Genomic DNA, 27,730 nt, shown 5'->3' on the forward strand with positions numbered 1-27,730 from the left:
CAGCCTTGGAAACTTGCCTGCCTAAAACATGATACATCTCTGGTGACTTGCAGAAAGCAAACAGCACCAAAAATAAGGCACACGATTCTGAAATTTGGAAAAGCCAAACCTGAAGGAACAAGACTTTCTTGGGCCTGTCCACCCCTACAGACCCTCTTGAGGACCAGCTAAACTTTAGCTACTGAAATTCAGTTGTGGGCTTGTTTTAAATTCTGGACTTGAAATGTATTTATTGTATTCTGACCTATCTGTGTTTTGCTTTTATAACTTCTGCAAACCACTTGGGGATTTCAATTTATTGTCAAAAATGTTAAACGGTATGCATCTTCTGAACGAATGAACAAACGATTAAATAAATAGCAACCTTGAGCTCCCCAAGACTTGGAGCCATGTTCACCCCCCGCCCCCAACACAGTACTATGGACAAAGGAAGCTTAAGAGTGCGGCTCGTAGTTTGTTTATTTGTTTATTTGCTCAGAGAGATGTACAGTTTAGTTTTTTCCTAGTTCACAGTGTCTTGCCAAGAACCTTCATCTTACCCTGCTGAGGTGTCAAAACATACCAGTGGCTGGGCTTCATCAAATCAAGCAAAAACATGAACACAGAAACACCCCTCACCCTCAGGAAGCCATTTTACCATGAGGGCACAGCTATGGTTCCACTTAAGGAATTTGCAACTGCAAGCAGGGCTTTTTTTCAGCTGGGACTCTATGGTGGGTGCCATTGCTGTTCTAAGAGAAAGAGGGGGAGCAATTCATGGTGAGTTCTGCTACCTCTTTTTCTAGAAAAAATAGCACTGACTGCAAGTGATCAAAAAAGGAGGTAGAACCTCAAAACGGTGAATAGGAAACTTTAACGCAAGGTTTAAAATGCTTGTTGTGTTTCAGGTTACACCTTCGGGGGAAATGAGGCATTTTTTTGGAGCATCGCAGCAGCAGCAGCATGACTCTGGCTGAAACACACTGGATATTTTACACCTTGCATTAAAGTTTCCTGTGCATGGCAACATTATTTTGACGTTATGCCTTCTCCCTCCCCCCCACCCACCACTTGGGTTGAGCTAAAAAGAGAGGAGTTTTTGCAAGTTATAGCAAAAGCTGGCTGTCGATAGTGCTGATTACCCAACTCACTGAAACAATATTTTAAAAAAACAAAACCCTTCCACACACACCCTCTCTCAATTTCATTTTTTTTTTAACAAAGGAAAATATTACTGAAATTACAGAAGACTTGAGCTCTTAATTCTTTTATTTTATCTTAAAGATGGGTGTATCACCTAAATCCTCTGGGCTGGATGGGAGAGAATAGCAACTGTGCAGGAATACTGTAAAGCAATCTGTAAAGTCATGACATGAAGTCAGGCTCATATCATGGTTAAAGGATACAGGCCAATTTCTCCCAGAATACTGGGTCTTTGACTACCTTTCGATTCACGGGAATCCCAGATTGCTAGTAAGAAAGCAAATAAGCAGATCTTCACAGCAAACCCACCCCTGATTTACATCAGTGTAACTGAAAGTGAAAGTTTGGTGAAAGTGCTAAGACTTCTTTGTTAAAAATCGCCGCTCCAATTTCCGGAATTGCAGCCTACGGAGTTCCTTTTGGAGGGAGAATGGCTGTTAAAAGTCAGCCAGTTCCAGGAGGTAATTACGCTTATTGAGATCTCTGGAAGGAAAAAGATACACGAGCGTTTAGGTGACCGGTGAAAAGGGTAAATTTCAGTTGAGCAATGTGTCTGGGAGTGCAAATATAATTTGTCGAAACTTGTCCAATACACGCAAGCAAGGTTTAAGATTTGGGTTGAAAGATAATAGACAGGGAGATAATTGCTTAGGCGGAACTGCCCTGGTTACATACTAATTTCACGCTGAGCTGTCCACATGGATCCCTCTGCCAACCTCCCACCCAAAGTCAAGAGCTTCTCAGAGCCTTGTCAGGTTTTGGAAGCCCTCGTAAGTGAAAGGCGGGAGGTTGGGTAAGCATGCCGCTGTTTTCGGCAGGCATGCAAGGTGGTTGACGTCACAGGAAGTCGGGTCCTGTTCGCTGGTGAAGAAAACACCATCCGGGGAGTAGATGGAGGGATCGTCATCAAAATAGTTGTAGGGCCTCAGGAGGAAGCCAACTGCATTTCCAAGCGTCACCGTGTTGGGGACGTCCTCTGCATGTGGGATGTGCAAGAAGCCCGTGGTAATCCAGGCAACCAGGTCCTGGGGAGGGAAAAAACATTGGCTCATGACATCTGGTAAGAGGAAAGGGTGCAGCAGTGATGCTGGGCAGTCACACATACTGGATAATAATAATAATACAGTGGTACCTCGGGCAGCGCTGTGGGTTAAACCACAGAGCCTAGGGCTTGCCGATCAGAATGTCGGTGGTTTGAATCCCCACGACGGGGTGAGCTCCCATTGCTTGTTCCCTGCTCCTGCCAATCTAGCAGTTCGAAAGCACATCAAAGTGCAAGTAGATAAATAGGTACCACTATGGTGGGAAGGTAAACAGCGTTTCCGTGCGCTGCTCTGGTTCACCAGAAGCGGCTTAGTCATGCTGGCCCGGAAGCTGTACGCCAGCTCCCTCAGCCAGTAAAGCGAGATGAGTGCCGCAACCCCAGAGTCAGCCACGACTTGACCTAATGGTCAGGGGTCCCTTTACCTTTACCTCGAGTTACATACCCTTCAGGTTACATACGCTTCAGGTTACAGACTCCGCTAACCTAGAAATAGTACCTCGGGTTAAGAACTTTGCTTCAGGATGAGAACAGAAATCGGGCTCTGGAGGCGCGGCAGCAGCAGGAGGCCCCATTAGCTAAAGTGGTGCTTCAGGTTAAGAACAGTTTCGGGTTAAGAATGGACCTCCGTAACGAATTAAGTACTTATCCCGAGGTTCCACTGTAATAAATAATAATAAATTTTATTTCTACCCCACCTTCCCCAGACAGAGCCAGGCTCAGGGCAGCTAACGCCAGTAAAATTACCGTAAAAACATAATAGTGAAAAAACCCATTTAAAATACAGGTTAAAATGCCATTTAAAATGCAGCCTCATTTTAAAAGTAGCCCATAGATCAAAACCGTAAGGGGAGGGCAACGTAAGGGTCAGACTAAGTCCAAACCAAAGGCCAGGCGGAACAGCTCTGTCTTGCAGGCCCTGCGGAAAGATGTTAAGTCCCGCAGGGCCCTGGTCTCTTGTGACAGAGCATTCCACCAAGTTGGGGCCAGTACTGAAAAGGCCCTGGCCCTAGTTGAGACCAATCTAACCACCTTGCGACCTGGGACCTCCAAAATGTTGATACAGCTGAGGGCATATTTATGCCACTCCCACTGCAATGGCTTCCCCCCAAAGAATGCTGGGAACTGTAGCTTACCCCTCACAGAACTACAATTCCCAGAATCCTTAGCAAACTACAGTTCCTAGGATTCTTTGGTGGGGAGAGCTCTGGCTGTTAAAATGCTGTAAGAGTGTTTACAGTCTATGCTGAAACTCAAAGGAAGCCATTTTTCAACATGCGTTCATGGGTTCAAAGACAGCTCTCTGAGGTTTGGGGGCAGACTGGTGGTGGATGCAAAATAGCTGATGTGGATCAATGAGCAATTAGCAAAAGCCGGAAAATTCTTTGCTCCAACTGTCTGATATGCACCCGTAACCTGGGAGTGGGGTAGACTCTATGTCTGGAGCCAATTTGTGAAAGCAGCTTTTGACAAATGGCTTCTATTTCGTGAGGGATGAACTGGGATTTTGTGGTGGCTGCTTGCCTGCTTCTACTCCCACAATAATCTGCTCAACGTGTAGGTTTGTAAATAAACACAAAAGGGAGGAATTCGATGCAGAGCCTAAGAAGAACATTTCACTGGCACAATGATTTTTCCATGGGCAACAGAACATTATCTCCCCTCTGCTTGCCCCAAAATCTGTTCTCCCAACTGTCTGGAAGAGATTCAGGGGTGGTTCGGGGCATGTGTGGTATGAAAGTCCCGTTGTAGAAGCAGGCGTTGGGTCTCCCTCACGCCATAATTTAACTGAAGGCTCAAGGCACAAGCCAAACTGACCAAGTTAAGCTTGCGGAATCAAATACTTTCAACTCAGGAAGCCAAAGATGGGACAAGATTGCTGAAAGATGGACAAAATCTGGAAGGAAATGTCACAAGATGCCTATTGGGAAGATCTCAAAACACAGAACCCGCCGTGAGAAATCCACTTCCCAGTGGGGAGGAGTTGCGGTGGACCACGTGGCCACCCACTCCCCTCCGGGGGCGGGGGACGAAGTCCCGCGTCCCCCGGAGGTTCCCAGCTGTGTCATTTGTCTGCCAGCCAATCAGCTGGCTGGGGGGCGTGGCCGGGCCCCATTTAAACTGAGGCGCGAGCCAGAGAGCTTCCTCTTGGCTCACTTCCTTGATCTCTTGCATACAAATTCCCAGAGCCTTAAAGGTCTCTGACCTGAAGACACACAGTTGCCCTTTATCCCATAGCCTCCCTCCTGGTGTGCTCCCTGCCCCAATGGGCAGTCAGAGGCTTCAGGAGACGGTGCCCATGAGGGTCCAGATTCTGCCTCTGTTGTTGTTGTTAAAATTTGTTGTGGATGGTAAGGTAAAAGGTAAAGGGACCCCTGACCATTAGGTCCAGTCGTGGCCGACTCTGGGGTTGCGGCGCTCATCTTGCTTTATTGGCCGAGGGAGCTGGCATACAGCGTCCGGGTCATGTGGCCAGCATGACTAAGCCGCTTCTGGCAAACCAGAACAGTGCACGGAAACGCCGTTTACCTTCCCATAGTGGTACCTATTTATCTACTTGCACTTTGACATGCTTTTGAACTGCTAGATTGGCAGGAGCAGGGACCGAGCAACGGGAGCTCACCCCGTCGTGGGGATTCAAACCGCCGACCTTCTGATCGGCAAGCCCTAGGCTCTGTGGTTTAACCCACAGCGCCACCCGTGCCCCCTGTTGTGGATGGTAGGAGAGGATATATTGATTACCATGTTTTTCACTCCATAAGACACACTTTTTTCTTCCTAAAAAGTAACAGGAAATGTCTGTGCGTCTTATGGAACGAATGCGAGGTCCCTGGAGCCAAATTGCCCTGGGGCAAAAAGAAGATCATACTTTTTTTTTTTTGAAAGAGGGAAGGGGGTGTTATAACAAAGCCGCTGATCGTTTGCAGATCGGGGAGAGAGATAAGGGACGCTAGAGATAAAGGAGGCTGTCTGGGAGCAGGGAGGTGAAGACAGCAAACTTGCAAAGAGGGGAAACAGGAAGACTAAAGCAATAAGGAGAGAAATTAGAAGAAAAGGAGGAGCAAAAAAAACTGCTCCAGCTAAGGAAAAGACACTAAGGCAAACAAGAGGGAAGGGAGTGTTGAAAGGAAACAGCTGATCAGTAGGATCTGAAGAGAGATAAGGGAGGCTAGCGGAGGCTCCCTAGGAGGGGGGAGGTAAAAGCCCATGGATCCTCAGGATTTTTACATTGGGTCACCCCAAATTCACCATCAGATCACATAGCATGTCCATGGCTACAGCCTGCACCAAAAAAAACCAGGCACCCACTGCTGTGTGGGGCCACAGTGGTGCAAAAATGTGGTTACAAAGCGCGGATCCACATGGATCCTCAGGATTTTTGCATTGGGTCACCCCAAATTCACCATCAGATCACATGTCTGTGGCCACAGCATGAACCACAAAAATCATGCATCCACTGTTTCATTCAGAATATTTTTTCCTTGTTTTCCTCCTCTAAAAACTAGGTGCGTCTTATGTGCGAAAAATACGGTAAATATTATACTTCCTCGTTCATGCTAGTGAGCTGGTAGCAGAGCACATTACCTGTATATTGCAGGAAGCTAGTTGGTAGAATCTCTTGAATCATAGAATCATAGAATCATAGAGTTGGAAGAGACCACAAGGGCCATCGAGTCCAACCCCCTGCCAAGCAGGAAACACCATCAGAGCACTCCTGACATATGGTTGTATGGTTGAGTTAAGCAATCCAGTCTGGCTTGTCCAGATTGGATTTGTTCCTGGTAACTACCCTTTGTTCCCTCTTAAAAAGAATCAAGGCACAACAGTCTTCTTTTAAAAGTACCGTATTGGCCTGTATATAAGCTGCTCCTGAAAATAAGCCGCACCTTTAAAATTCAAGGGAAAAAAGACAATACCCGAATATAAGCCGCTCCCTTAAAATTCTGCAGGCACTCACACCCGTAAATGGCAATTGTAGAAGAAGCGATATTGTAAATGCCAATTTTGGTACGGTTGTGAATTTAAGCCACACTTTACTTTTCATGGTCGGAATTTGGGGGGGGGGGGAGAGTGTGGCTTATATTTGGGCCAATCCAATAATAAGAAGTTTACAGTGGAACCTCGGGTTACATACGCTTCAGGTTACATACGCTTCAGGTTACAGACTCCGCTAACCCAGAAATAGTACCTCGGGTTAAGAACTTTGCTTCAGGATGAGAACAGAAATCGTGCTCCGGCGGCACGGCAGCAGCGGGAGGCCCCATTAGCTAAAGCGGTGCTTCAGGTTAAGAACAGTTTCAGGTTAAGAACGGACCTCCGGAATGAATTAAGTACTTAACCCGAGGTACCACTGTACTTACATTCAGTTCACAGTATGATCCTGAAGGCAGGCTTTAGCTTGTAGTTACAGAAGAGAGTGGGGATTCATCCCATATTGGGACTGAGCCCATGTGCTGCTGGCTGAGAGCCAGCAGACATCAAAAGAACATCAAGAGAGCAGCATCAAGAGAAGGGTCCATAGAAAGATGGCTGCATAACCAGCCCTTTTATGGGGTCTGCCAGGGTCACGCCCATTTGACCTGGTCATATGCAGGGGGAGGACTCTCCAGACCAGGTGTCACAGGAAGTCCTCCTGGCTGGAGCAACATCCCCCTGTGTGTCTACTCTGGGCAATTAAATTTTTAACTCCCCTCGTGAATAAGTTCCATCTCCCAATCCAGCCTTGGATAGTGTCCCTCTTTTTGCAGGATTCTGATTGTTGGATTACCGAGATGACAGCTAACTTCCTGCTTAGTGTGATGAAGAGGAAAGCGGCACTAACTTCTTCCTTAACACCACAGCTGCAGTCGACATGCCGCACAATCGAACGAAACTCCAAGTAGCCTTATTGTACAAGGACAATCAAGTTAGGACAAATCTGAGGAGCTGAAGGACCCTTTAACGATCCTCCTCCAGCCTCAGCAGTTTTTTTTTCCTCTCTAACTAATCGCCCAGGACAATACCTACCTTTACCTCCCCACCCCCATTTTATGTTGCTATTTTAATGTATATCATGCTATGGCCACACGGCTAATGCAATATATAAATAAATAAATTGATTGATACTCTGGGCAAACAGGAAATGTTGTATTTGACTGCTTTCTGTGATGTTACAACCCACAAAACTGGTATACCGCCCTGTACACATAGATCTCAGGGTGGTTCACAACAAAAAATCACAATTTAGAAAACACAGAATCTATAGGTACTGGTGGCTCCTAACAGGCTTCTCTGTCTAGGAGCTTCCCCTATGGAGATTCCTGTCCATCACCCTCAGATGCAATGGTCTCCCTATAATAATAATAATAATAATAATAATAATTTATTATTTATACCCCGCCCATCTGGCTGGGCTTCCCCAGCCACTTTGGGCGGCTTCCAAAAGAATATTAAAATACTATAATGCATCAAACATTAAAAGCTTCCCGAAACAGGACTGCCTTCAGATGTCTTCTAAAAGCCTGGTAGTTGTTGTTCTCTTTGGCATCTGGTGGGAGGGCGTTCCACAGGGAGGGCGCCACTACCGAGAAGGCCCTCTGCCTGGTTCCCTGTAACTTGGCTTCTTGCAGTGAGGGAACCGCCAGAAGGCCCTCAGCGCTGGACCTCAGTGTCCGGGCAGAATGATGGGGGTGGAGACGCTCCTTCAGGTATACTGGACCAAGGCTGTTTAGGGCTTTAAAGGTCAGCACCAACACTTTGAATTGTGCTCGGAAACGTACTGGGAGCCCCTGTAGCCTCTGACTCTGCCCCACATCACCGCTGGATTGAAGGGCCACGGACACATGACAGAGCCTCCAAGGATCTCTATTTGCCAGGGACAGTCCCAGATTTACAGAAGCCATCTTGGTTTCTGATTTGATCACAGAATGTCCTGATTTTCCTTAGGACGCCCCTGTTTTCATAGGAAAAATGTTGGAGTTATGTGACCCCCGAGCACAGGAGATAAGTAACTAAGCAACCTTTAGAAAACATCTGGAGGCAGCCCTGTACATATAGGGAAGTTTTTTAAATGGTTAACCTTGTATTGTGTTTTTATGAATGTTGGAAGCCGCTCAGAGTGGCTGGGGCAACACAGTTAAGTGGGCGGGGTAGAAATAATAAATTTGTTGTTGCTGTTGTTGAATAAAAAGGTAAAGAGACCCCTGACCTTTAGGTCCAGTCGTGGGTTGCGGCGCTCATCTCGCTTTATTGGCCGAGGAAGCCAGCGTACAGCTTCCGGGTCATGTGGCCAGCATGAATAAGCCGCTTCTGGTGAACCAGAGCAGCGCACAAAAATGCCGTTTACCTTCCCGCCGGCACTTTGACGTGCTTTTGAACTGCTAGGTTGGCAGGAGCAGGGACTGAGCAACGGGAGCTCACCCCGTCACGGGGATTCAAACCGCCAACCTTCTGATCGGCAAGTCCTAGGCTCTGTGGTTTAACCCACAGCACCACCCGTGTCTCTTGTCTCTATTTTCTAGGATGTCTTTATTTTCATCAGATAAATGTTGGAGGGTATGCACTTACCAGTGCCAAGAAATTTGGCAAGTTAAATGGATTTGGGCCACACAGCCAGAAAGTCCATTCTCCCGCCTTTCCAGGCAGCTTTCAAAATGCAAGAACAACCACAGGAGGGAAAGCGCTTGCTGTTTACAGTCATTTCCTTTGACAGAAAAGCATCTGAGAATTCCAGGCCAAGAATTCTAGAACATTCAGCTGTTGGGTTGATTTGGCTGGGCTCACGCCTCAAATCCCACAGAGAACGGTCAAGCTGCCTGTTCTTCCATTTATGTGAGAGTTCAATGAACATTAACATCAAGACGACACACCAAAAACATTATTATTAACCACACATTAATCATTTCTTTCCTAAGAGATGGCAACTGTGCTTAGGAGGATGTGCGCGACACATGGAAAACATTGCTCCGACTCACAATTTTGTGCATTCCACACAAGACAAAAAGCTTTATGGCGATTTCTAATTCTGCATTTGCTCATGGAGTTTTAATGAGGAAGCAATGAGGTATTCATTAGCAGGCAGCATGGGGAGTCGTTAACTCTTCTGAGAACACCAGTTCTCCACCAGTCAATTATTTTACCCAGTCTTGGAATCAGAAAAGGGAGAAAATCCAGCTAATATATTGGGAGGTACTGGCAGTAAGGTAAAGGTAAAAAGGTAAAGGACCCCTGGACAGTTAAGTGCAGTCAAAAGCGACTATGGGGTTGCGGCGCTCATCTCACTTTCAGGCCGAGGGAGCTGGCGTTTGTCCACAGACAGCTTTCCGGGTCATGTTGCCAGCATGACTAAGCCGCTTCTGGCGCAACGGGACACCGTGACGGAAACCAGAGTGCACGGAAATGCCATTTATCTTCCCACAGCAGTGGTACCTATTTATCCACTTGCACTGGCATGCTTTCGACCTGCTAAGTTGGCAGGAGCTGGGACAGAGCAACGGGAGCTCACCCTGTCATGGGATTCGAACCGCCGACCTCCCGATCGGCAAGCCCAAGGGGCTCAGTGGTTTGCAGTAGGGTAGGTTCAAGCATACCAGCTGTTGATTCTCTCCTGCAAATACTGCCTCCAATCCCTCCGTCTATGTGAACTAGGAAAAAAAGGTTCAGAAACCCCCCGATATGCTTCAAATGTATGTTTCCACTTCGAAGATGTGTGAAAGATGCACTGAAACCTATTTCCCTTTATATCCTGCTTGACAAGCTAATAGCAACCAAGGGTCATATGATAAGAGAAACAGGCGTGTAATAGATTTGTCGAGCGTCTAGTTTCTGGTTTGAGTCCGCATCCTGCCCAATTCCATGGAGGTTGTACAGATTACCAGAAGCTTCGGCAGAGAGTGCTAACTCACCTCGTTGACAATCGTCTCATTGTCTATGAAGTCAGCAAAGGCAACTGAAGGAGTCCAGGGGTCATTCTGGTTATAGATGCTGGTGCTATATGGTTCTTCCTCCTTGCGTTTGGTGACAGCCAGCTTATACCTGAGAAGCAGAGTAGCAACGAAAAAAGCAGCAGCAGCAGCAGCAGCAACAACAACAACAGAAAACAAAATGAAGCATTGCTGAAGCTGAACGGTATCCCCATTTTCCTACAGATGAGGCCCAGCATCACGTTATGGCTCTTTGTCTTTGCTCGTGGCCGACCGCAGCTGACAAGATAGTGGATGCTCTCCTGAAATTGGGACATGGGATGCTTGCCGACAGGTGAGGCGGCCCCTTACTGCTCTTCCAAAGCAGAAATGCAATTGATTTCCCACACTATCAGGGGTTTCGTGTGCTGCGAGTGGGCCATTTGAAACTTGCAACCACTACAGCCTTTGTGTGGCTGGGTGCCAATTTATGATCCTAATTTAAAAAATGAATAAATAAATCAGAATTTTAATTAGTGCTAAACACTTCCCCAGCAAATACGTTTTTAAATGAAATATATACAGTGGTACCTCAGTTTTCGAACATCTCCGGTGACAAACATTTTGGTTTTCGAATGCTGTAAACCTGGAAGTAAATGCTTTGGTTTTTGAATGCATCTTGGAAGTCAAATATGAAACTCCACATTGAGTTTTCTGTTTTGAGGCTTCCGTTTTGAGGCTTCTATATTGAGTTTTCGGTTTTTTAATGTTTCGGAACTCGAATGGTCTTCCAGAACGGAATACGTTTGAAAACTGAGGTGCCACTACAGATACTTCTACAAAGGCTTAATGATGTTATAAAGGCTGCCTGCCTGCCTGTCTATCTAAAATATATTTCTGGTCAGCATCCTTTTAGCAACATGGCTGATGACAGTGACCAGAAAATGTCATAAAATGACACAAGTTGCAAAGGGAATAAAAAAATGTGTGCTGAGCTACGATAGGTTTATTTTCCGAGTTATGTCATTGCCCATGTCAAAGCCCTAAAACAACAAAAGTAAAGGTAAAGGGACCCCTGACCATTAGATCCAGTCGTGACTGACTCTGGGGTTGCGGCGCTCATCTTGCTTTACTGGCCGAGGGAGCCGGTGTACAGCTTCCGGGTCATGTGGCCAGCATGTCTAAGCTGCTTCTTGCGAACTAGAGCAGCGCACGGAAATGCCATTTACCTTCCCGCCGGAGTGGTACCTATTTATCTACTTGCACTTTGATGTGCTTTTGAACTACTAGGTTGGCAGGAGCAGGGACCGAGCAACAGGAGCTCACCCAGTCACGGGGATTCGAACTGCCGAACTTCTGATCGGCAAGTCCTAGGCTCTGTGGTTTAACCCACAGCGCCACCCGCGTCCCTAAAACAACAAAAGAATAGTGCTAAAGGCCACATTTGTGGAGATTGTGATGCTATTCCAGAGAAAGTTGGACTTTCTGTGGTTTGAGAAAAGATGGAGGAACCAAGGGGAAAAGAGAGGAAGAGAATTACTGGATGATGGGACTGTGATGTCACATAAGACGCAATCACTACCTTCCCCAACTGATAGCTCTCTCCATTGGATCCGTCTCTGGAAGGTGGTCCCCAAAAAAGCTGATGGGCTGGATCCGATAGCCACGATTATGGCCCCATTTGTTCTTGCTTTCTGATGCAAAATAGATGTATCTTGGCATGTCATCATGTAAGCGAAAGGCAGCCTTGTCTTCCGTGTCTAAGACTTTCTTCACCAGTTTCATCCGGTTGATCTCATGTTCAGGGCTCCAAGGGACCTTCACTTTTTCAAAAGTCATGTCATTGGCTACCAAGGAATTCTGAACACCTAGAAAGAGGGATGGCGAGGATAGAACGGTAGTGAAAAATTATATTCTCAAGATCCTTCGTATATGTCCATACTGGTGGAGCAATTCAGCAGAGACCCTACCTGCCCGCAGACTGTCTGGCCAGAGTGGTGCATGCTCTGGTTATCTCCCGCTTGGACTACTGCAATGCGCTCTACGTGGGGCTACCTTTGAAGGTGACCCAGAAGCTACAACTAATCCAGAATGCAGCAGGTAGACTGGCAACTGAGAGCAACTGCCAGAACCATATAACACCGGTCCTAAAGGATCTTCACTGGCTCCCAGTACATTTCAAAGGACAATTCAAAGTGTTGGTGCTCACCTTTAAAGCTCTAAACAGGCTTCGCCCTGTATATCTGAAGGAGCATTTCCACGCTCATAGTTGAGATCCAGCTCTGAGGGCCTTCTGGAGGTTACCTCACTGCGAGACATGAAGCTACAGGGAACTAGGCAGAGGGCCTTCTCGGTAGTGGCACCTGCCCTGTAGAATGCCCTCTCATCAGATGTCAAGGAGGTAAAGAACCACACAACTTTTAGAAGACATCTGAAGGCAGCCCTGTCTCAGGAAGATTTTAATGTTTGACATCTTTTTTTAAAAAAATATGTGCTGGAAGCTGCCCAGCCAGATGGGAAGGGTTTAAATAATAAAATCATTGTTTATTATTATGATAGGCTTGCAGAAACAGTGGAGAGACAAGCCTAATGTGTTGGATTTATCATCATGTATGGATTACAAGCTCAGCAAGAGCAAAAAAAAATTAACTAGAATAACTGCAGACTTAAAATCTAAGCTTTACAGTGAGGGTGGGTGAGTGACTGGAACAAGAGAGCATGAGTGGGAGCTTGTAAAATGCCCTTGAACCCCTGCAAGGTGCTAATCAAACCCAAGAGTCCCATGGAAACACAGTCAAAAACAATATTTTAGATGGATTCTGGAAATCCAGACACAGGTTGTTCCTATCACAAAGGGCAATGAAGCAGTATATAGATGTGGTTGCTCCAATGGTGCCCTCTCCTGGCAGAAACTTTGCCACTCAGTTCACGGAGATCTAGTAGGAATGTCAGCAAATTCCATCAGAAAGGGGAACAGAAATTCACCCAATGTGCATGTTTGTCCGAGGTCAGTAATGGAAACTGTGCAAGCAAATACAAGTGGCATTTACTATCATTATTTTTCCCCCAGCCTGCAGATATTACACAAGTGGTTATTTCCTGCATGGTTTTGACATTTCTCTCAATGCATTGAGATTAACTGTGCAATTAATTACTTAATCAACTGCATGTGTTTTGGCCATAGCAGATAGCAAGATGAATAGCCAAAGTTTCAGCGGAAGCTGAACTGCAGCAGAATGGAAACAGTGCTTTGTTGCAACAAACCCGACCCAGGGTGGAAATTGTGGCCCCCCTGGCACCCCTGGGTTGTGGGGTGGGAAGAGTGAGAAAGCACCCAGCGGCAAGAAGCAGAGCTGCCAACAAGGGCAGAAGACAGAGCAAAAGTGCCGTGATCAAAGTAGACCTTACCTCCCACATCCAAGTCCACTTTGTAGTTGATGAAATGAGTGTGGATTGTTCCAAGTGTGTGCTCTGCCACTCTGTTGCCATAGTCCAGCCCATCACCATAGAGGAAAGATGAAGTTATATACCCACTGGCTCTGACTTTGCTTTCAATAGCACCGTTTGGATGGAAAATGAAGTCCCAGACGTAGTCATAGTTCCCCATAGTAGATACAGAACGAAAGACCAGCGCAGAGGCAAGCAACCCCCCGTAATAGAGAGACTGGAGGTTGGAGTAGTGTCGCCGGAAGGGGGCCTCCACATTCTGCTCAAAAACGCAGATGGAGCTCTTCTGCACCTCTGGAGTCACGGACTCAATTAAATAAGCGGCGTCAAGGTAAGTGGCAGAGTAAGGGCAATCAACTCCGCGGACGAGGGAATAAGAATACCTCCCCATGGCAAAATTGACATCCATATAGCGGGTGGACATCCCACCGGGGCAGTTGGAACCGTAGACAGACATGGCGTCCTGCACACTGAGTTGGTAGACAATCCTTTGGCCCTTAAATCGGACGTCGTAGACACTGGGTCCTCTGTTCACGTCCATCCTGAAGGCAAAACTCCAGGATGGGGAAATGACCTGGTTGTTCCTTACGCTATAGCGTGGTCCGCAGGGCTCGTAGTGCAAAGGACCAGATCCCAGAGAGGGGACCCTGCGGTCGATCGAAGCAAACCCCCCGTCGGAGGAGACTCTCTCGACTTTGGCCACTTTCACGCGATTCGCTTTGAATTCCTTTTCCAGCTCCTGCAAACCATCATAATACTGACCGTTATAAAACACTTTTGGCACACTCCAGTGAGAGATGTTGAGGCTGCTGTGGTTTAGCAACAGCTCAAATCCCACCGGATGCAGGAAGAAGCCCTTGATGTTCTGGAACAGGGTAAACCAGGTGGCGCGATCTCCAGACTGGAACCCCCGAGGGGCTGAGGTGAGGGCCGCAAAGTCGCTCCCGTTGTGACCAAACACCTGTTCGAAGAAAGTGGCAGCCTCAAGCAGCTTTCCTCCCAGTAGGAACTTCCCAATTTGTTCGTATTCGTTCCCCATCACAGTTCGGCCGTGGTAAGATAACTTGCCTCTATATTTCTCCGCCGTCACATCCCGATGATATGTTGGCGCCGGGAGCGGGCCCACCACGTACTCTGTGATGTTTGGTTCTGCCTGGTTTCCAAAGTACACCACAGCCAGTGCCTGTCGAACAGGCTTTGGCCCTCCATGATCAAGGAATTTCAGCACCAGCTCCTTGCGGGGCACCTCCACATCCAAGTAGTAAACACAATTATCAGAAGAGTTGGCGTGATAAGCATCCACCAAGGGTAGCCCCAGGTGAGACTGCAGATACTTCAGCACCACAGCCATCTCTTCTGTGGACAGGCCAGCAAATACCAGGCTCTGGTCATTGTGCTTTCCGTTCAGGGAATCCTGAGACCCTGCAGGACAGTGAACAAGGGTCTCCTTCCTGGTCAGCAAGAAGCACACCAAGGCAAAAATGGTAACCAGAGCGAGCAGCAGGAGAACGAGCAGGGCTTTCGGGCTCATCGCGGCAAAGGAATGCTTCAAAGCCCCGTCCGGTTGCTCTCACCAAGTCCGTCCCAGTGACCGCTCATTTGGCTGCTGGGTCAACGCAGCTGGGAAAATGACTCAATCCAGGAAATGCTAGATGATTAGGTAGAGGCCAAAAGGAAGAGGCCTGAAGTACGTGAGTAACAAAAAAACAAGGACCACCCTATCAGAACAGCTGGTTCATCACAGAGTAGCTCTATTACGTAGTCGGAGATCTGAACACCAGAGAGTGAGACATCTGGGGACTCTCTGTGGCAGTCAGTCTGCCACTGTTCCACTGGCCTGAGGGTGCCTTCATAGAGAGCATGGCAGATCACCTCGTCACTCCCATTCTGGGGAGTTCCCAGAACTGACTGTTATGTTGGTTATTCTAGTTCAGAGGTCCTTATTTCTTCCCACCCAGACATATTAATGGGCTTGATTTTCATACTCTTGGAAACCAGCCTTCGCTTCAGCAGCAGGGAGGGTGTGTATGTGTGCTTGTGTGTCTCGTTCAGTTATTAAAAAGGAGAGGAGAGCAGCGAAGAATGAAATTCCACCTGGAATTTGAACCCAAGGCTCCTTCCAGGTGTCATGAATTGCGTGTACGATGCTATTGGGGGCAGTTAAACATGATTGCACTTTTAATATGATTTGTGCCCACTAAAATTTTGGGGTGGTTAGTGCAAGAGCACCTTGGCAATGTGCTGAAATGTGTCCTCTACATTCTTCCTCTTGGTGTCAAGACCCTGCCATTCCTGTGGGGTTTTGTGTGGACATAAGGGATAGATTAGCCCAGCAATCTCAGCCTGAACATCAAAACTTACATATGTGTAAAAATGAAAATATAGCGGTATTGTGTCACAACACAACTAGGATGCGGGTGGCGTTGTGGTTTCCATCATGGTGTCCCGTTGCGCCAGAAGCGGTTTAGTCATGCTGGCCAAATGACCCAGAAAGCTGTCTGTGGACAAACGCCAGCTCCCTCGGCCTGAAAGCGAGATGAGCGCCGCAACCCCATAGTCGCCTTTGACTGAACTGTACAGGGGTCCTTTACCTTTTTACCTTTACAACTAACTTACACTTAGGGGAAAAGAAGGGAGAGAAGCTTGTCCCTTTTTACAAACCCAACATTTCCTGTTGGTGCTGTATACTGCTATTCCTGAGGGGGGATGTCTGTCTGCAAATGAGCATGCGGGTTAACAAAAGTACACAAATGAAAATATGTTGGCATGGTGTCATAACGTAAGTAGTTCATAAAGAGGGGGAAATGAGAATGGCAGGAACATGGACAACGGAATGGGTAAAGTTAATGTAAAGATAAAGGTAAAGGGACCCCAGACCATTAGGTCCAGTCATGGCTGACTCTGGGGTTGCGGCTCTCATCTCGCTTTATTGGCCGAGGAAGCCGGCGTACAGCTTCCAGGTCATGTGGCCAGCATGACTAAGCCACTTCTGGCAAACCAGAGCAGCACACAGAAACGCTGTTTACCTTCCCGCCAGAGTGGTACCTATTTATCTACTTGCACTTTGACATGCTTTCGAACAGCTAGGTTGGCAGAGCAGGGACTGAGCAATGGGAACTCACCCCGTCACGGGGATTCAAACCGCTGACCTTCTAATCGGCAAGTCCTAGACTCTGTGGTTTAACCTACAGCGCCACCCGCATCCCTATTGAGACTTAGGGTAGTGATAAAGTGGGATATCAAATCCAAATTCTTCTTCTTCTTCCTTTGAACAACTTGCCACTTTTGTTCCCCTTTGGGTGAAATGGATTTGCTGATGTGACTGAACAGAGCCCCAGAAAATAGCAGTAGCCCTCCTAACAAAATCAGAACAACACATTACCAGGTGACAGGCAGCCATGCCGTGCAGGACACCAAGAAAGTTCAACCGAACTGCAGCTGCCCTTTGCGGAAAAGCTTGAGATAAGCCTGGGGGGATGTAGATGACAGATGTGCTGGTCAGCAACTGCTATGGGTTGAAGAAGTAAACCCAGGAGTCAAGTTGCAAAGTGCCTAGGGAGGTCAACAAGATGGATGAACAGCTTTTAGGCTGGGACTGGGAAGTTTTTGGCGTTGCAGTCAGGCAATTTTAGGTTCTGGATGCAATGGTCTTCCAGGAACCCTCCTCTTGAGATGGTAATACATACGGCTTCAGAATGTGGTAAGCCAAACTCATTCTGTTGAGTTGGAATCTGGACTTCTGCTCCAAAGCCCTGCCCTGAATGGAGCACTAGGAATTTTGCAGTTACTTGCAGAGTCGTGATGCTTTATGTGTCTAGGTGTGTGGGGCAACAGTATGAAATGGGAAAGGTTAAGGGGCAGGGACAGTGATGTAGCGTGGTGGTGGTGGGGCATAGGGGTAGTTGCCCCGGGTGCAAAATTGTTAGGGGTGCAAAACTGGCACAACACCTGGTGCTGCCTCTGTTGAAAATGCTTTCTCCATGCGAGCCAGGAAGTGATCTCTCCAAAGAGTCAAGTTCACTGCATGTACGGTGTTAAAAGAAAATACTATGAAGATGATGTATAGATGGTATTTGACTCCTGTAAAATTAGCAAAGATTTACCATAACAGTGATAATTTACGTTGGAAATGTAAAGAAAAGGAGGGTACTTTCTATCATATGTGGTGGACATGACCCAAGGTGAAAGACTTCTGGGAGAAGATTTATAATGAATTGAAAAAAATGTTGAAATATACATTTATTAAGAAACCAGAGGCCTTTCTTCTTGGAATAATAGGTTTGGAATTGCCCAAGAAAGATGTTAAATTGTTTTTGTATGCCACAACTGCGGCAAGAATTTTGTTAGCTAAGAACTGGAAATCACAAGGAGTCCCAACAAAAAAAGAAGGAAGCTATCTCTCCAGACAACGGAATGACTCTTATTTTCTTATCTCTGCAGCTACAATCTTTCCTGGGTGAACATGGACGCTGTTAGGCAGTTGAATGAGCAGATGTACTCTGTCTGTTTCCCTCCCGCAGCCCTGGCACTGGGCAGGAGGCGAATTCACAGCAGCAGTTGCAGCTTGGGAAAGCACAGTCTATTTTGGAAGTCCAGACTCAGAGGTAGAGGTGTTTGTTTTCGGCTTGTTCACACTCTGGGGACCAGTGGAAGAAAAACTGCAGGAGTTAAAGCTGGACCTGTTCACAGACCAGGAGATAACCTGAATTACTGGCAGCTGGTTTAAGTGAGTCAGCCATGCTGGTCTTCAGTGTTGAAACATATCATTAGTTAAAAACATGTTCAGGGGCCTAGATTTGCAGCTTGGATCAAGGCATAAATTAAGGTCGATGCAGGAAACAGTTTGAATGGAAAAAGCAGGAGCCCTTCCTTAAATGTTGGAGGGTATGTAATAGCTGAATAAAGAGGTCCTGAGAACCACGTTTGGCTGTCAGCCCTGAGACAGAAGACAGGCCTCATTCAGTTCAAGACAGCAAAATACATCGAAGTCTAACAATGGGTCCAAGAAAGGAACCTCTGGGGGGAAATTAGTTAATATATTTTTTAAAAAAAACATACATACACACAAAAAAGACAGTTAGAAACTGGGAATTTGAGGAAGGGGAGGTACAAGCACCCACGGTTTCTGAACACTTCAGCTGAGCAATAGCTATTGTGTTCAGATTTGAGGCACCACAATGTAAGGAGCCGGCGAACAAAACTGGAAATGATTCAGAGATCTGTGATCATAGTTAAAGCCAGCTCTAGATGAAAAAGCGGAATGAACTGCAAAACATGGAAATACAATTAAGGCAAGGATCCAACAGACTGCAGGACTAGTTTTTTCTTTGTGTTTTTTTTTTTTTTTGGAAGAGGTTCTTGGCTTTCCTTTTCTCAAAGCGCAGCAGGCCCACCTCACGCTGGGAGAGGAAGATTTCAAAGGAGTTTGTGCCGTGGTGGGTTGAGTGGAGGTCAACTATTTAAAGGATGAAAAGTTTGAAAAACACCAGGCCAGCACAAGGATAAAGGGTGCCGTCACGGGAGCCGATTTTTGGGAGATCTCGCCCTAAATCAGCACCGATTCCAGCGCATGCAAGGAAGCCGCCTCAGGGACTTCTGCCACCTGAGGCGGTTTCCTCACACCGCCTAATGACTGGGCCGGCCCTGGTTTCCCGGATGCGTCAGGCGTGCGTTTGGTGTGGGTGTACCCAGCCAATGAAAGCTCAAAGGCTTCTCCTTAGAATTGACGTAGCCTGTTATTTCCTGAGCGAGGAGCCCTCAGCACCTCTCGGGGCCTTTTGTCCTCAGGGCAGCTTTCCAGGAAACAACCAGCAGGAAGGCTGCAATTTGGGAACTGTCAGGGAACTGACATCGGAGCTAGAGGCGGAGGGAAGGCTCTCAAATGATGCTGGAGAAGGGCCCAGCAGGGAGAGAGGCAGCTCCGCAGATGGGAAAGCAAATCAGCGCAACACCAGGGATAAAGGGGGGCTGATGGGGGAATCGGAGAGAGGGCTCCAGGACTCTTCACCGGACACCAGCGGGGAGAGCACGGGTCCTCCGCTACCCACGCCCACCCTGCGCAGAAGACTTCCGCGCAGAGAGAGTAGGAGGAGACTTGGCATCAAACAGCTTTTATGTTGGAAAAGATTTAAGAAACGCCCACTGACGGATTCTGCTAGCGACTGAGGCAGCCACGAAGTGAAGGGATGCCCAGACTGAAAGGTTTAGCAAGGCAACAAAGCCTGGAGAGGCGGCAACTTACGCACGAGCAACCCCATACACATTACAGGAACCTTACCTCATTCGTAGAGCAACAGTACAAGGTTCCCCCCCCCCTCCCAATCTCCCCTGCCCTGGACAAGAACAAAACAATATATCCTCCAGAGTCTAGCCACAGCTTGGTGGAGCCTAGATGTCAACATGTCGCCATTGAGGAGGGGCGGCTGGCTGGGAGACTGCAGTCAAAGAGCCTCATGGTGCTCCCAGCTGCAATGCGAGGCCTTTTTTGAACTCAAAACATCGTAAAAACACTCGCCTGACCCAACCTGGTTGAGGTCTATGAGTGGACCTACCCATTGATCTGCAATTTCCAGCAATTGCGGGTTGGAAAATATTGGTGGTACAAGATATTAGCGGCTGAACGATGTTCATCCATGAACCACATCTATGGGGTCACCAATACAGACCCTCCAAGCGCCCCGATTTTCCAGGGACAGCCCCGGAATTACAGAAGCCGCCCTGATTTTTGATTTGATCCCAGAATGTCCCAGTTTTCCTTTTTTCCCTCAGAGAGCAATTTAAAGTGGTGCAAAATGCAAGTCCTGTTCGTACTGAAAATAAAATCCCTGCCCCAAATGAAGGAAACGGTGACATGTGAAGTCCTTCCTAGAACTCTGAAGGAAAAGGTCAACAAGCCACTTTGAATTCTTCAACTGGAATGTTTCAGCAGCCAGTCATTTCTTGGGAAACACAGGGAGTCTTTATTCCTTTATTATAGAAGGAGCCTTGCACTGTCTGCTCAGGAGTAAGCCTGACTGTATTCTGTGGAGCTTACTCCCAGGTAAGGTGTAAACGACAGCCTTACAATGTAATCCTAATTATTTTTACTCAGAACTAAGCCCCACTAATGGGACGCGGGTAGGGCTTGCTGATCAGAAGGTCGGCGTTTCAAATCCCCGCGACAGGGGGAGCTCCCGTTACTCGGTCCCTGCTCCTGCCAACCTAGCAGTTCGAAAGCACGTCAAAGTGCAAGTAGATAACTAGGTACCGCTCCGGCGGGAAGGTAAACGGCGTTTTCGTGTGCTGCTCTGGTTTCGCCAGAAGCGGCTTTATCATGCTGGCCACATGGCCCAGAAGCTGTCTGTGGACAAACGTCGGCTCCCTCGGCCTATAGAGCGAGATGTGCGCCGCAACGCCAGAGTCGTCCACGACTGGACCTAAACGGTCGGGGGTACCTTTACCTTTTAAGTCCCACTAAGTTCAATAGGATTTACTCTCTGGTATGTTCCTGAACATTCCCAGTTATTAGTATGATTATTATTATTATTATTATTATTATTATTATTATTATTATTATTCCCGCCTTTTCCCCTGACAGGGACTCAAGGCATCGTACAGTTAACTTTCCCCCCATTCCATTCATCTGTGGAAGGTGCTGCACACATTCCCTTCCCTCACACATTTTTTTCCTTTACAACCACCCTGTGAGGTTGGCTTGGTGGAGAGGTTGTAACTGGCTCAAAGCGACCAATGTACGTGTGCATATGATGCGCATGTGTGCGCCAAGATCAAAGGCAGGAGACGCTTCTTGACGTAGAACAGAATGCCCTGTTTTCATCAGAGAAACGTTGGAGGGTATGATCTCAGCTTGAGTGGGATGGCAACCACATCTAGAACAGGCTAAAAACTATTATCTCTGAGCCTGTATCTAACTACAGCACCTATCAGGATTGCGTTTGTTTCTTGACCAGCAGCCCATTACTGATTCCAAATACTGGTTCTGCGCTTCCAGAGCCTCACCTAACTGGGATGGAAATGATAAATGGAGCTGGGCGACATCTGACTGGCACGACTAAATTCCAAATCCTTAGATACCTTTGCAGAGAGGCTTCAAGTACAGTGGTACCTCGGGTTACATACGCTTCAGGTTACAGACTCCGCTAACCCAGAAATAGTACCTCGGGTTAAGAACTTTGCTTCAGGATGAGAACAGAAATCGGGCTCTGGCGGTGCGGCGGCAGCGGGAGGCCCCATTAGCTAAAGTGGTGCTTCAGGTTAAGAAAAGTTTCAGGTTAAGAACGAACCTCTGGAACGAATTAAGTACTTAACCCGAGGTACCACTGTAGTGCAAATCCTGGCTGCTTCACACACATTCTGCAAAGGTATCACAGGAAAAATGGGGGCGAGGAGGGGGACCAGATTCACTGAACTGCCTTCTACTATATGGACAACTTAAAATATAATGTTACGAAGTACTGAAAATTAGGCTTAAGTTGAACACTTGGGAGGAAAAACACCTTCATTCTTATGAACGCTTCTGCACTGAAAACAAGTTGATTGTGGAGATGGTTGACTGTCCACTGCTGGAAATTTTCCAGGAAAAGCTGCAAAGGAATCCGTTTATCCTTTAAGTACAGGATGTCCTGCTCACAGCATCACTGGACTCCATACACATCTGGTCTTTATCTCAAGCCTATAGCTCATTCTGAATTCATTTGGAACGATCACTGCATGTTCCCCGCAATCCTTTACCCTTCAGCTGAGCTCTGCTTGACTTTTCATGAAGTCCCCATGCTTTTTGCTTTGCAGACACACTGCCAGGGAAACCTAGGACCTATCCTCGCCGCCTCAAAAATCAGCTTTTGGCCTGCCTTTTCCAGGTATGAACCACATCGACATCTCTGCTGCAGTGTTCACATAAGATAGGTAAAGGGACCCCTGACCATTAGGTCCAGTCGTGGCCGACTCTAGGGTTGCAGCGTTCATCTCGCTTTATTGGCCAAGAGAGCTGGCATACAGCTTCCGGGTCATGTGGCCAGCATGACTAAGTCGCTTCTGGCGAACCAGAACAGCGCACAGAAACGCCGTTTACCTTCCTGCCAGAGTGGTACCTATTTATCTACTTGCACTGGCATGCTTTCGAACTGCTAGGTTAGCAGGAGCAGGGACTGAGCAACGGGTGCTCACCCCGTCGCAGGGATTCGAAGTGCCGACCCTCTGATCGGCAAGTCCTAAGCTCTGTGGATTAACCCACAGCGCCACTCGCGTCCCATCACATAAGATATCCTAGAGCAAAAATCGCTTTTCTCCTAACTGGGAGTAACGCGAAAAGGTTTTCTGATGCAATACCACGATGCTTTCCCCTGTATGGTGTGTTTGGCATAAAACGTTTATTCATTTGTCTTGGATCCTCTCTGCTTTTCATGCCCCAGCTCCTCAGTGGTAGCCGTAACACAAACCCCATCCCTCTCCGCCTCAACCTCTTTCTGCTGCTGCCTTCTTCCAGCCCGTGGCGCTTATGGCCCTGAGCCCAGTGCTCTTCATTCCCAGAGGTGCTGAGGACAGTGGCCCAGCAGGGCAAGGAACTGGGCAGCTGAAAAGAGGGCACTCCAGGCAGCAGCAAGCAGCCACCCAGAAAGAACACCACTGCCATTCTATCCTGCCTTCTGGCTTTCGGCTGAGGCCTTTCCCTGCCCCATCACTACCAGGGATTTCTAAGCACTGACTCTCCCCAGGCCCGCGCCTGGCCTTGGGGCAAGTGCAAGTGAGCAAGGGGCACAGGCAGGGGGGACCACATTTGTATGGGACCCAATCCCTTTGCATTCAATAGGGCTTACTTCTGAGGAGGCCAAAGCAAGTCATCAAGGCCACTCGGAAGCATAGCTGTCAACTGACAGATTTGAAAATAAGGGACCAGCAGCCTCAAAAATAAGGGATCAGCAGCCAAAATAAGGGATTTTGCGAGCACAGGTATGTTCAACTTCTGAGCCCCTCCGAGCCAAAGGCAGAAAGCCCAGCCAGCAGCCAAACGAAGCCTCAAGCGGTGGTTCCCACAGCACAGCAAGCTGGCAAAGGGGATGCAGCAAGGCAAACCACCGTCACCTCTCCGCTGGGAAGCACTGAGCAAAGGCGAGTCCCCAGGCAATGCGGCCGATTTGATTGGCACAAGGCATGCAAGCTCCACCCCCAGTCGTTCTTAGACTCCTTATTGGGTGAGCAACGCAGCCAAGCAACCCAGTTGGAGCCTCCCTCCTCCCTGGCCGGCACGGAGGGAGGGAGAGGAGCTGCTTCCTTTGAAACCCATGAAATTTAAGGGACATCATCAATAAGGGACAGCAGCAGGACACAGCACTAGGATAAGGGACTTTCCCGCCAAATAAGGGACGGTTGACAGCTATGCTTGGAAGTGTATCTCCTGCCTCAAAAGGAATCCATTCATTTGTAAATCTGCAACAGGAACCCTGGTTCACTAGTCACTAGGTGGCACTGCCTACAAAGCAACAACACCTGCAGTGTTCACGTCCTTCATCCATAAGGGAGAGATGATAAGGAAGCCTGCTTCAGAAGACGGGAGGGCTGTGCCCCTGGGCAACTGATCTGCAGCACAGCTGATAGTTCAATAGCACAGGCCACCGGGTCTATTATCTTAGCCTCGCAAAATAAACACCAAGAGGCCACCTCTGGAAGTTGGGTTGGGGCGAGGACTTTGGACAATCTTTCTAGTATATACACAAGCCAGTATCTTGGCAGAACAGGAAAATATACCAATGACTTTCCCCTCCGCCCTGCATCCCCACTCCTGGCAGATTCACTGCAAGGGACAGAGACATTATTGAGTTCTCCGTGGTTCATTGATGCATTTGTCGGAAAGGACAGAGAGTCCGCTGACAGGCAAGCCCAAGGAAAACTAATACAGTGGTACCTCTGGTTATGTACTTAATTTGTTCCGGAGGTCCGTTCTTAACCTGAAACTGTTCTTAACCTGAAGCACCACTTTAGCTAATGGGGCCTCCTGCTGCTGCCGCGCCGCCGGAGCACGATTTCTGTTCTCATCCTGAAGCAAAGTTTTTAACCAGAGGTACTATTTCTAGGTTAGCGGAGTCTGTAACCTGAAGCGTATGTTACCTGAAGTGTATGTAATCCGAGGTACATACAGTGGTATTAAGACTAAAATTAAGAGAGGGAGGCTGAATTGCTTGGTCAGTGTTCTCCTTTTGAGTAGCAGTCTTGGTCTTCTCCTACTAGGTGCAAACGGCAGTAGGAGTTGGAAGGGACCCCAAGGGACATCTAGTCCAACCCCCTCAATGCAGGGATCTTTTGCCCAATGTGGGCTTTGAACCCACGACTCTGAGATTAAGAGTCTGATGCTCTACCGGCTGAGCTATCCCAGGGTGATCCATTCGAGCCTCCATCATAGACCAAGAACTATCCCACAGCAAGAACGGGACATTGCAGCAAGACACAGAGACTGCTCCAGGAGTGTGAAGGTGAAAAAATGCACACACTTACCACCAACGTCTAGGTCCACCTTGTAGCCGACGAAGTGGGTGTGGATGTTCCCCAGAGTGTGGTCCCCAACCCGGTTCCCATAATCTAGCCCGTCGCCGTAGAGGAAAGATGAGCTGATATAACCGGAGGCTCGGACTTTGCTTTCAATAGCCCCGTTGGTGTGGAAGACGAAATCCCAGATGTAGTCGTAGTTGCCTATGCTCGAAACCGAGCGGAAGACCAGCGCGGTGGCAGGCAGCCCCCCATAGAAGACGGAACGGAGGTGGGAGTAATGGCGCCGGAGCGGAGCGCCCAGGTCCTGCTCAAACACACACAGGGCGTCGCGGGTGACCAGGGGGCTTTCCGCTTGAGCTAGAGAGCGGACGTCAAGGTAGGTCGCGGAATAAGGACAGTCGACACCTCGAACCAAGGGGAAGGTGAGCCTCCCAATGCCAAAGCTCCCGTCCATGTAGCGGATCGACATCCCCCCAGGGCTGTTGGACCCGTAGACCGACATGGTGTCCTGCACACTGAGCTCGTAGGCGACCCTTTGGCCTTTGAACCGGATGTCAAAGAGACGTGGTCCCCGGCTCACGTCCATCCTGAAGGCGAAACTCCAGAAGGAGGAAAGGACTTGGTTGCTCCTCACGCTGTAACGTGGCCCGTGAGGCTCGTAATTCACAGGGCCCGGCCCGGCGGGGGAAGCCTTAGGCTTCAACGAAGCAAAACCTCCTTCAGCCGGGACCTTCTGCACCTTCTCCACTTGCAGACGTCCCTCAGCAAATTCTCTCTCCAGCTCTGCCAAGTCCCGGAAATACCGGCCGCCGTAAAACACTTTCTTCACGGCCCAGAGGGAGAGGTCCAGGCTGCTGTGATCCAGAAGCACCTCCAGCCCAACTGGGTGTAAGAAGTAGCCAGTGACGTTCTGGAACAGGACGAGCCAAGTTGAGCGATCTCCGGACTTCAGTCCCCGCGGAGAGGTGGTCATGGCGGCGAGGTTGCTCCCGTCGTAGCCCAAGACCTGCTGCATGAAACTCGGAGCTGTGGGGAACGCCACCCCATGCAGAAAGCGGGCCATCTGCTTGTATTCGGCATCCAGCGGGGGCCTGCGATAATACGGCAGCGGCCCTCCATATTTCTGCACTGTCACATCCCGGTGATAGGTCGGCTCTGGGAGAGGTCCCACCACATACTCGGTAATGTTTGGAACGGGCTGGTTTCCAAAATACACCACAGCCAGCGCCTGCCTAGGAGGGCGGATTCCTCCGTGATCCAGGAACGCGAGGGACTCCGCTTTGGGTGGCAACTGCACGTCAATGGAATAAATGCAGTTGTCAGAGGGTCTTGCCTGCGAAGCATCTTCCAAGCTCGCCCCAAGGTTGGACTTCAGGTACAGCGCCACACGGGCCATTTCCTCCTGCGACAGATCTGCAAACACCTGGCTGCAGTCGCTGTGAAGATGCTCTGGGAAGCTCTGCGACTGGTAACCGCACCAGGTGGCCTTTTCGCCTCTGGTCAACAAGACGCAAACCAAGGCAAAAATCACAACCAAGGCCAGGAGGAGCATGAAGAGAAGAGCTTTGCTGTTCATCTCTGCAGCAGCCGTGGAAGCTGCAAAGCATCGATGGAGCCCGGCAGTGGCGGTCGCAGCTCCAAGCAGCTCCTTTGAACTCTGACCAGCTGGATTAACAGAGCGTGGAGACAGAGGTGAGGCAGAGACAGAGGGAGGGGCTTGCAGAGGGTCAGCAAGAGGCAGATGGCCCCGGGTTTCAACTTCTCTTGCAGAGATGCTCATCCAGAGGCAGAGGTATCCCAGGGATTCACAGCAGACGGTGACTCACTAGACAAATCACACGCCACTCACTCCTGGCTGCTCGTCGAGTCCAGCCAGCTTCCTGGGGAGTCTGCAAAGCCAGGGTCATCAGATACTTGCAGGTCTGGCAGGTTCGCCATGTTTTGTACACTAAGCAGCTGGCCCCCTCTTCCTTCCCAATGTAGCCTCTTAATGCTCCGAGTGCAAGTGTGTTTGCTCATCAAAACACTGGTATCCTGCCTCTCACTCATTTGCGAGATCCAAGGCAGGTAATGGCATGACCCGAGCCCAAGCTTACGAAAGAGTCCCAGAACGTTTAATAGGCCTCATCCCCCCAAAAGTGAGTGGGTTTAGGACAGCAGCCTAAAAACCCCGCTAATGCAAATATAAAACTGAGGTTTAAAAGCAGAAACACCGTCACAAACACTAACACAATAATAAAGCATGCCCTTGATCGGGCCGTTCCTTGCAAGATGCTATAATATGCACCAGGCTAAAATAAAAAACCCGATGCATCTTGATCCATTAAAAAAAAGGGGTCTATTTATGCCAAGCAAACATGCATGCGAGGAATGCAAGGTCCCTGTCCCTCTCTGCATTCCACAAGGAATATCAGATCATGAGGAGAAGGGGCTTCCTGCTTTACAAAAGGAGAAAAGGAGTGAGCAGCAAGCATCATCATGGTGAGGGACCTCTCTCGACCTCTCTCGAGGCCTAAGTGTGCACACATAGCCACACACCTGCATTCCCATAGTGTTATGTACTGAGTTGAATAGGATCCAAAAGGCAGCAGTCTGATTGGTCCTAGAACAATAGGATTCAGAATGCAGCAGTCTGATTGGTCCTAGAACAATAGGGTCCATAATGCAGCAGTCTGATTGGTCCACAGGAGCCACCCAA

The 27,730-nt window shown here is 48.4% G+C and overlaps 1 protein-coding gene across 2 annotated transcripts; it reads right to left on the reverse strand.

The window, feature by feature from the left end:
- Nucleotides 1-1,140: 1,140 nt before the first annotated feature.
- On the reverse strand, nt 1,141-27,216 carry LOC309516200 (amine oxidase [copper-containing] 2-like). Of its 2 annotated transcripts, none has more exons than XM_082194819.1 (4): nt 25,039-27,216; nt 11,687-11,972; nt 10,108-10,237; nt 1,141-2,207 (listed from the first exon to the last, which is right to left on the reverse strand). In XM_082194819.1, the coding sequence occupies exons 1-4, from the start codon at nt 26,810-26,812 to the stop codon at nt 1,923-1,925; spliced, it is 2,475 nt and encodes an 824-aa protein (XP_082050945.1). In that variant the 5' UTR covers nt 26,813-27,216; the 3' UTR covers nt 1,141-1,922. The 2 variants fall into 2 exon arrangements, with proteins under 2 accessions (XP_082050945.1, XP_082050946.1); XM_082194820.1 differs by lacking the exon at nt 25,039-27,216 and adding an exon at nt 13,513-15,729.
- Nucleotides 27,217-27,730: the final 514 nt, after the last annotated feature.

Source organism: Podarcis vaucheri, assembly GCF_965113315.1.
Source record: "Podarcis vaucheri genome assembly, chromosome: 13".
In the NCBI taxonomy this organism is placed as follows: domain Eukaryota; kingdom Metazoa; phylum Chordata; class Lepidosauria; order Squamata; family Lacertidae; genus Podarcis; species Podarcis vaucheri.

Excerpts from the sequence above, each read along its gene's own strand:
- LOC309516200 (XM_082194819.1), bottom strand. The coding sequence starts at position 26,812 with ATGAGCATCTCTGCAAGAGAAGTTGAAACCCGGGGCCATCTGCCTCTT. Across the intron at positions 11,973-25,038 it reads GGTGGACCTAGACGTTGGTG|GTGTTCAGAATTCCTTGGTA; the intron begins GTAAGTGTGTGC and ends CCCTCTTTCTAG. Across the intron at positions 2,208-10,107 it reads ATGAGACGATTGTCAACGAG|GACCTGGTTGCCTGGATTAC; the intron begins GTGAGTTAGCAC and ends TTCCCTCCCCAG.